The sequence below is a fragment of the Sinohyriopsis cumingii genome, chromosome 14 (assembly GCF_028554795.1).
Source record: "Sinohyriopsis cumingii isolate HCF-2022 chromosome 14, ASM2855479v2, whole genome shotgun sequence".
In the NCBI taxonomy this organism is placed as follows: domain Eukaryota; kingdom Metazoa; phylum Mollusca; class Bivalvia; order Unionida; family Unionidae; genus Sinohyriopsis; species Sinohyriopsis cumingii.
This window is the reverse complement of record NC_142974.1, coordinates 16,620,053-16,633,970: the sequence shown is the minus strand read 5'-3', so window position 1 is coordinate 16,633,970 and position 13,918 is coordinate 16,620,053. Positions and strand designations below refer to the sequence as shown.

General features: G+C 36.3%; 1 protein-coding gene across 3 annotated transcripts in view; it reads right to left on the bottom strand.

The window, feature by feature from the left end:
- The window catches only part of LOC149783325 (protein tyrosine phosphatase type IVA 1-like), a 92,827-nt gene that overhangs the window by 2,961 nt on the left and 75,948 nt on the right, over window positions 1-13,918 (bottom strand). For all 3 annotated transcript variants that reach the window (XM_089931544.1, XM_089931545.1, XM_089931546.1), the window contains 2 exons: window positions 5,941-6,071; window positions 3,157-3,231 (listed from right to left, as the gene is read on the bottom strand). In XM_089931544.1, the coding sequence (XP_089787670.1) occupies window positions 3,157-3,231; window positions 5,941-6,071 (206 nt within the window). The remainder of the gene's footprint in view (window positions 1-3,156; window positions 3,232-5,940; window positions 6,072-13,918) is intronic.

Sequence of the window (13,918 nt, the reverse complement as noted above, 5' to 3'; positions counted from 1 at the left end):
AAATGCACACTAGCTTATTTCAGTGTAAATATGAAAAGCATCTACGTAAAAAATAAAAGAATTACGATACTGAAGGTATATGCGACAAACATTTTTGATTGAGAGTAGAAATACATGTACAATAGTCTTAAAGGAACAATAGCGGGAGGCTCCATAGGGGTTTGTTGCACGCACGCTTAGGAAGGGTAAATAACAGGGCAATATACGAGTCAGCGTGAATAATTCTAAAACAATATAATTTGTGGGATTTCTTTGACAGGTGTTTTAGAAGTAATCGGCAGCCACAGTTTATATACTCGTGTTGTTTAGTTGTTTGTAAAGCAAAGTGGTTTGTTAGCGGTATAGTGTTGTACAATAGCTACCATATGCTTAATCTGTGATAAATGCCTTGGGGATAATAGGTTTGTTTTGTTGCATAATGCCAATGACTTTACTAATACATGCCGACTCTCAAATGTATTATTTAATGAGATATGGTAGTGGACATGGTTTCTGCTCAAAGTTATAAACTGTCACAATACTTGAATAATGTCCAAGCTGAAACCAATCATATTTTGATCAACTGAATCACACTACCAGTAGTTTAAAAGAAACACACAAATAAACAACAATGATAAATAATTATCAAATACAAATTGATAACCAACCACACATGGAAATAATTACAGGATAAGGTAATAAATAGTATACTACCACTATAAGAAATTATTTCAGTTTAATCTCTCTAGAAGTTTATATTCAATTCAATCAGATAAAATGAACAGTGTTGGAAGTAAAAGAAAGCGTTCTGCTTATGATGCAGCATTGAAGCTTGAAGTTATTGAATATGCAGAAGCAACTGTGCTGCAGTACGCGAATTGTTTGTGAACGAGAAGCAAGTACGGGAATGGCGGAAAAGCAAAGCAGCATTAGAAGAAATGCCAAAATCCAAGAAGGCTCGTCGGACTGGGATTGCCTCTTTCCCTGAACTGGAGAAAGAACTCAATGATTTTGTAAATGAACGTCGACAAAATGGATATATTGTCACACGAACTGCAATTCGTCTACGTGCTATGCAGATGGCGAAAAATGATAAATATAAGTTGGCAGATTCAAAATTTGTTGCATCAGCCAGCTGGTGTTCTCGTTTTATGAACCAGAATGGTTTCTGCCTCAGGCAGCGAACGAAGATAGCACAAAAGCTACCAAAAGACTTGGAAGAAAAAACTGAATAATTTCAGCAGTTCAACATTAAACGCAGAAAGGAGTGCTCATTTGAACTATCACAAATTGGAAATATGGATGAGACGCCTATGACCTTTGATTTACCAAGCAATAAAACAGTCAATGCTGTTGGTGAGAAAACTATTATGATAAAAACGACTGGCCATGAAAAAACGCATTTCACGGTTGTATTGGTCTGTTTAGCTGATGGATCAAAGCTGCCTCCTGTCATCATTTTTAAAGGAAGACACTGCCGAAAAGCATGAAATTTCCTGCTGGTGTCATCGTTCGTGCACAGCAAAAGGGAATGGATGGACGAAAGTGGAACAATTGAATGGTTGGAGAAAGTATGGAACATAGACCAGGTGCAATTCTTCGGAAACCTTCAATGCTTGTATGGGATATGTTTCGTGCACACAAGACCGATGAAGTAAAAAAGGCTGCAAAGAAAATGAAAACAACACTGGCTGTGATACCAGGAGGTTTAACGTCAGTGTTACAACCTCCTGATGTCTGCCTTAACAAACCTTTTAAGATTACGAAGGATGTGGGCAGAATGGGTTTGTTCAGAGGCTGTGAAAATGACAAAAGGCGGGAATTTAATGAGGCCGCACATCGATTTGGTCACCAAATGGGGAAAAGAAGCATGGGACTCAATTCCATCGGAAATGATTGCAAAATCATTCAGGAAGTGCTGTATCAGCAATGCCATGGATGGAACAGAGGATGATGCTATATTTCAATCCGACAATGATGAGGAGAGCGAGAAGGAGAACGACACACTATTGGATGACCATGATGACAATGACAACGTATATGACGAAAGCACGCCCGTAACAGAAGCCTAGTTTCATGAACTGTTTGGCGAGTGTGATACAGAGCCAGATTTTGAAGTGATAGAACTTTTATAATTCATGATTTTAGAATGAGGATTAATTAAATTTCCATTAAGACTTAACACTTTAGAATTGTTTTTATTTCAACATATAAATTAGCTTTCTTACTTTCATTTTATTTAATAATGTGATTTGCCTAAATAAACGTATTCAGAAATCACTTTGTGCATCTTGTGATGTACCGGTAGTCTAGAAATTATGGGTCAGCTTATACGCGGGTCATACACTTTATAACAGTTTTACCAATTCAGTTTGGGGGGGTCGGCTTATACACAAACGGGCTTATATGCGAGTATATACGGTAGGTGATAACTGAGCTGGAGGAAACTTGAGAACCTAGAGAACACCAGCAATTCATTTAACACTGCATGTACCACTTGACCTTAAGCTTCTCGGTTTTCTAAAAGTGATCTTTAATTACCTGGAAGTACATTTAGGACATAATTAGCTATATCATGTTGAAGAAACAGGAGCAAAGTACCTTTCCCAATGACAACAGCTGACACAAGTTGGCCATTACAATTATCAAATAATCTTCATGTATGCAGATTTTTTTCCATTTTATCAACATCATTGCATACAAATATCAGCTACACCATTCTTTTTCTGCACTTTTATTTTCGGTTTCCAATACTTTTCCAGTACTTATATTTATGCGAACACAACTTTTTGATGGCACCATTTAGCCTGGATTTTACTCGCATGCAGTTAAACCACATACATACATAAAAACTTTGCATCATATGTGAAACTGCACTTGGACCTGACTTATCAGCAAGTATATAGGATTAAGTCTTCACTACCAGAAAAGGTTTCTCATACAATGCAAAGTTTGCAGTGTCAAAAATAGATAACCTGATAATAAATTTGTGTCTCAAATGGATGAACATTCCCACTTCATTTCAAAAGACACGCACATTAATGGTAAATACTACATCATCAATCGTTGTGTACAGTGTAGGGGATATATAGTGGTATACAGGGTATGTTATTCTTTTTTCCAATTTTATTCCATAATGTACCAAAATCTACAAACATTATGGTATTTTATACTAACGTTCTAATTAGTTCAACCGCATCTTCAAATTTCATTCCACCTTCTATCAGTGCGAGGGCTACCAGGACAGGAGCTCTGTAAATTAAATCAAACCTATTGTCACTTGCTGTGTATTACATGTTAAATTTCACGAGTATGACACAAAAATAATTTCCAATAGACAGGTATATTAGTGCTTAAATGCAAATGATACAAGTTCATGTTAGTCATTTTTATGTCACCTATTTCACCAGTGGACAAAGGAATGAAATTTATCATTCAGTACCTGTGAAGTATGAATACCAAATTTACTTGAAGTTGTCATACTCTCCAATAAGTGTGTACTGTATTACCAGGATACCAACTTACCACAACTTGTTATTGGTGGTTTATACCATGGTGCTTTTTTAACTGTACCAGCAATTATGTACATCCATCATTTAGCAGTCACTTTTGCATAAAGCTGTTGCTTTTATCTATATGTATTGAGTTCTGATGCAATGCTTCCAAACTGTCATGCAATGAATAACTTCAGCTTGTTCTGATTAATGGTTATTGTTTTACCCTGGATGAAGTGGGGGGTGGGGGGTGTCAAGTTTTCAAATTATACAAGTTAGTCAAATTTTGTGTTAATTTGTAGAAAGCAACTGAGTCAATATTTTTTTATATTTGAGAAATGACAAATCAGTGCATATCCCTAGCTGTCTCAGATGAATTCTTAACTTGAAGAATAAAACTGCAAACTAATAATTTGTAATAACTGAAGACTAAAGTAACTACTATAGGGGAAGTATAATTTTGTATCAATTATTCACCTCTTAAACTGATACGGGTATCAATATGGAAAGAGTATTGATGCATTAAGACATTTAGTAATGGCTTCACCTCAATTAATCATCACTATTAATTTGATCTCTGTTAAACGTCATTCTTTAATAAGGATTTCTTGCATTCATTTGTAGATCAAACAAATATTTATGGGACAGACTTGACTGACAACAGCCACACAAAAAAACTCACACTTGATGAAGTAAACTGTTTTTGCATTGAATTTGGCAGAGTCCGGTGAATAGACCTGACAGTTTTTTCTGGGCAGGTGAATGCATTATCAATCCCATGTGTCAGAAACAAATGAGTAGAGAGATATATTTGTTAATAATCAAAGAGAGTAACATGAACAGTAATGAACTTGATAGGTGACTATGTGAATGCTCACAAGTGAACATACAATGACATACAAATAAAATAAAAAATGTACTACACAAATAACAAGAGAAACTGTTAAATAACAGTTTTGTGAACACCATTTGACTTTAGGGTGTAAACTTGCATACTGTATGCCCGGACTGGATCTTTATTAACTGTTACCTATTCTAAATTTGTGATTTTCAAAACCCAAATATAAATATGTAACAGGCATACAAAGCCAGAAGAATAGTGTTCTTTTTTTCATCGTGTCTTTTTATTAAAAAAGAAACAAAACTACATATAAAATACAAAGGTAATTTTTAATTTTACCTGTATTTGCATCTACAAATGTGATAAATGCAAATATGACAGAGTTACAAATGCGCCTTCATAAAGTTCAGACTTCATGAATCATTATTTATACTAGTTTTGTGTATACATTATGTACAGTAATTAAAAGACAGACAATTTAAAAGCGGAGTGCAATTTTCATTTCTTTTCTCCAACAATTCAGTACTTAAAGATCTTGCTGAGAACTGCAAGCGTTAATGATAGTATGTCAGTGTGAGAGTCTAGTGGGTCAGTAGAAAAGGGTTAATGATAGTATGTCTGTGAGAGTCTAATGGACCAGTAGAAAAGGGTTAATGATAGTAAGTCAGTGTGAGGGTCTAATGGGCCAGTAGAAAAGGGTTAATGATAGTATGTCAGTGTGAGAGTCTAATGGGCCAGTAGAAAAGGGTTAATGATAGTATGTCAGTGAGAGTCTAATGGACCAGTAAAAAAGGGTTAATGATAGTATGTCAGTGTGAGAGTCTAATGGGCCAGTAGAAAAGGGTTAATGATAGTATGTCAGTGTTTGAGTCTAGTGGGCCAGTAAAAAGGGTTAATGATAGTATGTCAGTGTGAGAGTGTAGTGGGCCAGTAGAAAAGGTTTATGATAGTATGTCAGTGTGAGAATCTAGTGGGCCAGTAGAAAAGGGTTAATGATAGTATGTCAGTGTGAGAGTCTAGTGGGCCAGTAGAAAAGGGTTAATGATAGTATGTCTGTGTGAGAGTCTAGTGGGCCAGTAGAAAAGGGTTAATGATAGTATGTCAGTGTGAGAGTCTAGTGGGCCAGTAGAAAAGGGTTAATGATAGTATGTCTGTGAGAGTCTAGTGGACCAGTAGAAAAGGGTTAATGATAGTATGTCAGTGTGAGAGTCTAATGGACCAGAAGAAAAGTGTAAGGCTGTTCCCTTAAATACATTAGTTGGAACAGAACACCGGTTTGAATTTACTGGTGCATTGTCAGATATGGGTTCATTTTGTGTGCAGCAAGAATACAACGGATTGCAAAAATCAGTAATCTATTATTTATTTTCATTCTCTTCTTCCTCCTTCAGCCCCTTCTCCTGCATTTAGGATGAACCACATTACATCCCTTCCTCCCCAAGGGGTTTTATAAAGGCTCCAAAATGTTTTATCTACTCTCCCTTTTTGGACATCGGATCAAATTTGAGAACTATAAGATAAATTAAGTGATTCGTGCAAAGGTTTACAGATGGATGCACAGATGGACATGATCAATCACAATGCACCTAATAAAAGTATGGCTATAATAAAGTACTCAGCTGTTACCTTCCAAGTCCAGCCACACAATGAACAGCAACACAGCAACCAGGTTCTTCTCGGAATCGTATCTTTAATAAATTAAGCCAATCTTCTACAATGCTGGTTGGTGGAGGTGACCCATCATCAAATTGCCAGTCCTGTAACAAAACAGATTCATGATACAGTAACAGGATGTTCGATACATGATGTGTAATGCATTACTGCTATTTAAATTAATTGAGTTATTCAAGTATTATTTTCTATGAAATGACCTTTTAATTAACTACAATTTCTGTGACTGACTTTGGTCCAATTAAGCTCTGCTGTCTTGAGAATTCTGACCATTGCAGAAGCAGCCTTGGTTTTTACAATGTATCACACTGACAAAACTGACTGCACATAATAAATCTATCTTCAATCGGCTATCAAAATTGTGATCCACCATGAAATTTCATCAGATTCCCAACACTATGATGTATATGGTGATAAGATACAAGAATCTCACATATATATGTTGATGCGATTTAATACCTATTAACTATGGATCCCTCACAAAGGGCCTGCTGACTATAATTTGTTCAGCACGGCCTTGAACAAAGTGAATTAACATCGAGGAACAGATGTTTGGTGAATGGGCATTCAGGGGACCTAACTTCTTTAAATGATGTCATGGTCTCCTAGAAACTGGGTGTGTTTGTTTTGTATTCTTAACATAGCTCGAAACAAGTTTCTGTCATATCCCTATGATGCCTGCAGTGGGTCAGTTTATAGCAATGTCTAGCACTGGGGTATCATGGCACAGACATATAGCATCATGTCCCATCCAGTCACATTATCCTGACACCAGGCCGACCAGTCCTAACACTAACCTCTTAATGCTGAGCAGCAATCAAGACACCTGCTAGTACCGTTTTTAAAAGTCTTTGGTATGACTTAGCCGGGGTTCAAAATTGCAACCTATTGCATCCTATTCCTTGGCGGATGCTTTAACCACTAAACCACCGGAGCAGGAAACTAAGCTCATCCAATGTAAAGCCCCATCCTGAATGTGACTGAAGATCCACACACCTGAGTCAAGTTATGCTGTAAAAACCAAATCCATAATACTTTAACCCCTGCTGCCTCGATAACTTGTCATACTTTACCTCCCGTATCTCCCAAGTGCCTCGATAACATGGCTGAGTTTACCTAGCTTGTATCCTGGGCACCGAGCTGGAGTGGCAGTATTTGTCTAGGCCTGTATCCTGCAAAAGTTAAATCGGCGCAAACCATTGGTTGATTTGAAGCCATTTCCCAATTATGCAGGCAGTTTAACCAATAAAATTTTAGCTTAGAGTAAACATTGCTGAACAAAGGGAAAAAAAACTGATTTCAATAGCAGCAGAAATAGTGAAAATATATAGATCTGAAAATGATGCAAACTGACGAGAATCAGCCACTGGGAGCAGACTTTTTCTCGACAGACTCTGATGGAGAATTTTCTGGATTTTCATCAGACGAGATTGATAGTGACATTGAAATAACTACTGGAGATAACAGCAGTAGTGAGGAGAATGAGAATGTTGAAGAGGATGGAGAAGAAGAAAAAAATGAAAGAAGAGCTGACTGATGGATCCTAAATGATAAAACACACATTGACACAAGGCCATATACAGGACCAACACCAGGGCCAACAATGAATTTAGACCCTGATGCAAATGAATTTAATTTTTGGAGCTTTTTTCCCCAGCATTTTTGATTCAGCTGATTGTAGGTGAGACCAATCTCTCTGCAAGACGAAAGCAGGAGAAGAAAGAAGACCCAAACTGGAAAGATGTTAGAGAGAGAGAGAGAGAAATTAAAGCATGCATGGGAATGAGAGTTTTTATGAGTATTCTTCAGCTCCCTGAGACAGCCATGTACTGGTCAACAGATGCCCTATTTGGAAACCTAAGTGTTAGAAGAATAATGAGGAGAGATAGGTTTGATAAAATATCACAATATTTTCACATAAATGATAGTCATCAAAATCCTCCCAGGCTTCAACCAGGTCATGACAAGCTGCATCATGTGAGGCCAGTGTATGATGCCATTCAAAACAGCTGCTTAGAAAACTACAATCATCATCAAAATGTACGTGAAAATGAAGCCATGATAAAATTTCGAGGTAGGTTAGCTTTTCGCCAGTATCGACCAGCCAAACCAACAAAGTATGGAATCGAGATCTGGATGAGGGCTGACCCAACGAATGGCTACATCAATGAATTTCAAGTCTATACAGGTAAGAACGCAGGTATCAGAGAAGTTGGATTAGCAACACATGTCGTTATGGACCTAACACAAAAGATTTGGGAAAGAAACCACATAGTAAATGTAGACAATTATTTCACCAGTCCAGATTTATTCGAAAAGCTTCTACAGAAAGGTATGTATGCACGCGGTACCGTAAGATCTAACAGAAGAGGCTATCCTTTACAGCATCTCAAGGGGAATTAAAAACAGTACAGCGAGGGGAATTAACAACCTATGTTTGGATGGACAAGAAGCACATCTACACTCTATCAACAGCAGAAGATCCGGCAGCCATAGAGAAGACAGTACAGCGCAAATCCAGAAATGGAGAAGTCAGGGACATCAGAGTACCATCTATCTATGCCAGAGTAGAACAATAACATGAAGGGAGTGGACACTGCAGACCAGCTGAGAATACAGTACAGTACATACAGAGCAGTCAAAAAATGGTGGTTGTACCTGTTTTTGTCTTTGTTTGATATTGCAGTCACCAACGGATTCATACTAATGAGAGAATCAGAACATGTCAAGCAGAGCAAGAACAGACGGATAAAAGCACATAGATTAGTTGAAGATGAATCTGGCAAAACTGCTTATTGGAGACTACCAGGAAAATGATATAGTAGCACCAGCTACAAACACAGGGGGCCACTATCCTAAGAATGATGAAAAGAGGGGGAGATGTTGACAATACAGTAAACAAAAGCGACGCTGGGAAGTTATGAATATGTGTATTCATTGTAATATTCATTTGTGTGTGGATTGCTTTAAACCATATCATGTAGATCTTTTGACGAATCGTTAAATAAATGTTTGGGAAATAAATTTTGTCAGCATGAGTGTTCATAATTCAAGGTTTGTTAAGTGTTTTATTAGTTTTTAAATTTTCAATGAGAATTCTAAGGAAGAAAGGTAAGTAAAGAGCAAGGAAAATATGCCTATCTGTGCACAGTATTCATAGGATGTTAAGTTTACAAGAGAGATGACAAGTGGAATTTCTGTGTACATAATAAAATAGAATTATTTTATGTGTTGATGGTGTTAATAATTCTGTGTGAATTCATAATGGATTTTATGGATTACTCATGGCAAGAGAAGCAAATTGTTAAGTACATCATTTGTTTTCACCTTTATGTATGAGAGTTACTTCTGCATGTAGCAAGTACCATTATGTATGTAATTTTATTGAGAACTGATGTGCCAACTGTCAGCTTAATTAAACGAATGCAAATAAAATAATAACAAATTTATTGCAAGTAGCTCTCTCTATACAAATCTGCAAGCCAAATGCTGTCAGCAAGTCCCAGGGACACAGGCACTGGTAAGGTTAACAGTGCTCTAGGTGATCTCTGCAAGTATGCTGTAGGGGACTGCCTAGCTGTTTGACTCAGGGGTTAACACATTAACCCCTGGTGACGAGTTTACATGGCAGGAGGTAGTAGCCTACTGCCGAGCTCTGTAGCTTCAAGGTCATGTACGATGCAGTAAATGATACCAAATAATCTGGAATTTCTAGTTGCACTACAAAATACAGAGGGAAAAACCTCATTTTTTGACCCATATTTTTTCCCACCCAAAATTCACCCGTGGTTGGAATCCGATTTTGTGCCCAGATTTTAGACTTTTTGGTCTCAGATCTAAGGCAGACTGGTATGAACTGCAGACAGATGAACCTTTGCAAAAAGTAGGATAAGATGGGCATCTGGAAAAAAGAGTAGTCTCGATACAAAAAATAACAGGTCCATTAAGCAAAATAAAAACAAAACAAAAAGAACTCCAACTTTAACCCTTCTGTTCATGCGTGAGCCAAATAGCCAATGAAAGGCAATGTTTCTAACACAACTAGGCATTAAGTTATTGGAAAATCACCTGGAAGTTGATTTATTAGGATTTATTCAGAAATAGCTTTCAAAATGTGTTTTCTACTCTAATTTCAGGCGAAAATGACAAACCTCCAGGGATTGATGTGTTACTGAGTTAAGACGCCAAAAATGGTCACAACTCCTTTAACCGAATGAAGGAAACTGAATTTGTTCAAGACCTTGTGAACATGAAGCTACATACAAAATTTACTTCATCGCACAACTTCCAACCCAAGTCAAAACAGCAGATAACTGGGGGGGGGCTAACACCTGTAAATGTCAAGGAATGCTGGAAATCGAACTCGCACATGGTCTCATCAATACAGAGTTGCATGCCAAATCTGAGGTCCAAATTATCTTTGAAAGAGCTGAATTGTAGAAACGAAATGGCAATATTGTTGTAGCTGTGTAGGGTAGGCGGCAGCTACATTGGGGAATTTGCTGGTAGAGCAAACAAACAAATGTCTAGGCTATATATTTCCTTAACACATTAACCCCTGGAGCTTTTTGTCATTTTCACCTGAAAATCGAGTAGGAAACACATTTTGAAAGCTATTTCTGAATAGACTCGAAAACAAATCACCGGTCATCTTTCAATAACATACTGCCTAGCTGTGTTAGAAACATCGTTTTTCACTGGCTATTTGACTTGCGCATGAACAGAAGGGTAAAAGTTGGATTTTTTTTTTTTTTTTTTTTTTGCTAAACGGAGCCATTATTTTTGTATGGAGACCACTCTTTATTCCAAATGCCCATCTTACCCTACTTTTTGCAAAGGCTCATCTGTCTGTTTGCAGTTCATACCTGTTTGCCTTAGATCTGAGACCAAAAAGTCTAAAATCCAGACACAAATTCGGATTCCGACCAATCACAAATTTTGGGCAGAAAAAAAAAAAGGGTCCAAAATATAATTTTTTTTAAATTTGTATTTTGTAGTGCAACTAGATATTCCAGATTATTTGGTATCATTGTAGAGCTACATCTGTCTACCTTTCTATAATACCACCCACTTTACTGTATCGTACATGACCTTGAAGCTACAGAGCTCGGCAGTAGGCTACTACATCCTGCCATGTTAACTCGTCGCTAGGGGTTAATGTGTTAAAGGTTTCTTTTCACTGTACCAAATTCAAATTCAAAAGCTCTCTCTCTATATATATATATATCAGCCTAGCAGACTTCACAGGAGACATCCTGATATCACATTTCTACAACCAGCTTACACAGATCTTCGTTTCCTACATTGAACATTTGATATCTCACTAATGAGTTGACTAGAACTTGATTTGAAAAAAATATAAATGATTATAACATGTCTAATCAGAATCACACTCACTTTCAACCTCTTCCTCAAAATATAAATGTTAAATAAATGTAGTTTATGTGTAAGGGTTAGCAAAGATTGTCAGGGTTCAAGTATAAACCATATTTCTTTAAAATCTATATACAAGTTACTGTTGCTAATTTGAGAAACCAAATCTATCTTGTCTCTAATATCATCACCATTTTCAAAATCTAAAACTATAAGTCATGTAAATAATCATTTAATTATTTTGCATAAACACAAATTCCTGCTTTTCTTACTTACACAGACCATAGAGTGCACCTGACATTCTGACAGGTAATCCATTAAGTACCCGAGTCCCTATCCTAGAGTAGACTACCAATCCATGACCTAACTGAGCTCCTACTGTAGACTATGTTTTCAAGCTATATAAGGAATGAAGCTGAGAAAACTTTGAAATACAGACATAAAACTTGGGCACAAAAAAATAATAATTCAAGACTCTGATCTTGACCTTGTTCAAGGACATCATTTCTATTAGGGAATCAATGCTACATCAACCTGAAGCTATTTAAACAAGCAAGTTTTATCAAGTTTTTTGTCTTGGAACAGAAACAAGAACAAAAATTCAATTATCTGGGGCTTTTTGTAAGTGATTATATTTCAACCCCGGATAATAATGAAAAACTAGGTATACATTTAGGTCAGCCTATACTGCTCCTGATGGATGATGTACTGTTCTCACAATGATTAGTCGAATGACATGTTTCATGTTCATTCAATATAAAAAATCTGAAATGAGTGTAATTTTTAGCATGTTTCATAATCTGACTGTCTAATAAACATGAATTTGATATTTTTTTAATCATCAAAACTCAATGCATTTCTACATGACTTTGTGATGTGATGTTGAAAGCCATCACATTACAGTGTTGCACGAGATTTCTCAATATGATAATAAGATACAAATAAATGTTTTTGTTATCTGGAGAATCTGACCACAAAACAACAAGTACCTTAAAAGGAGTGACTTCCACTTCATCTGTACTGTATTTTCATCAGATACCAAATAAATTTTAAATTTTAATAAAAGTCACCACCACACTGATTAAAAATGATTAAACACAGCAGTTAACCAAGATATGATAAGAGTTTGGGGGGCTTGGATGGTTTCAACAGTACTTAGGACACGTTATTGACTATATCATCCAAGCAAACGTGAGTAAAGTGCCTTTCCCAAAGACACACCAAGGGAGTCAACCAGGTCAGGCCTATGTCCATGCTGGACCAGCAATCCATCTATTACAATTACTTATGCTCCACCAAACTGAGCTAATGCAAGAGACAGCTGGATAAGGATAACACTTGTGGAGGGACATAAGTCTGTATATTACATGAAAGCTAAAACAGCTGTTTATTTACTAATAAGGATAACACTTGTGGAGGGACATAATAAGTCTGTGTACATTACATGAACACTAAAATAGCCGAATATTTACTAATAAGGAGCAGGCATGGGCATGCATGCCAAGTCCATATTCAAAATATGTCAACAGTTACCTATAACACAGCCACTGCCATTGTACTACATCTCACTTTGCACTAATGTGGGCTCATTGTAAATGTATGGATCATACTTTTATTTTTATTTTATTTCCATTTTAAATACCTGATCTCTTACACACAAGAACACTACCCCCCCCCCCTTGTTTCACCCTTCCCTAAATGGCTCTTGGGTGTGACTAGAATATGTCAGTGCCTAACTACAAACAGCTGCACAAATGTCAGACAAATCATAAAACATTGAACTTCTGACATTTACTCCTGGGAGCTGAGGTCCTGACCAGTGTTACCCTGGGAAATAAGGCAACTGGGATGCACTTGGTGGATCACATGACCTTTAACATTGGTTTACATGGAGTCCATGTGTACATTCTACTGTGTCCTATATACCTGCAGTATTAATCATAATTTGGTCATAACTTATTTTATAAAACAAACTGGTAAGCAATCAAAACCTCACTCATATTTTGATCATTTAAATTTTTTTAGTGTTGTGTGTGTGTGTGTGTGTGTGTGTGTGTATGTATATATATATATATATATATATATATATATATATATATATATATATATATATATATATATATATATATATATTTTCTTTCTTAAACTAGAAATGTGTTAATGGAACAGGTATGTGTCTCTGATATGACCTAAATGCAAAATCTAACATAAGAACTGAGAGACAGACACATAGATAGGCTGGATAAACTCTATGACCAGCATAGACAATTTGTTTTATATCAATCTTGCATATCATTGAATTATTTGTACCATCTTATGATACTTTAGCTATATACTCCTCACCAACATGTTTGAAAATAACAACTTTATTCTATATATCACAGTATCACACAAAACATGCTTTTTCAGTCAGCAAAAAAGAGAGAAAATAATTTTAATTTATTACAAGTGCCGCACTTTAATAAGCGTATTTAAAGTGAACTTAAGAATGTAGTTTACAGATAAAACAAAGCATGCATACAACAAAAGATACATCAACATTTATGCCAGGTTTGCAATT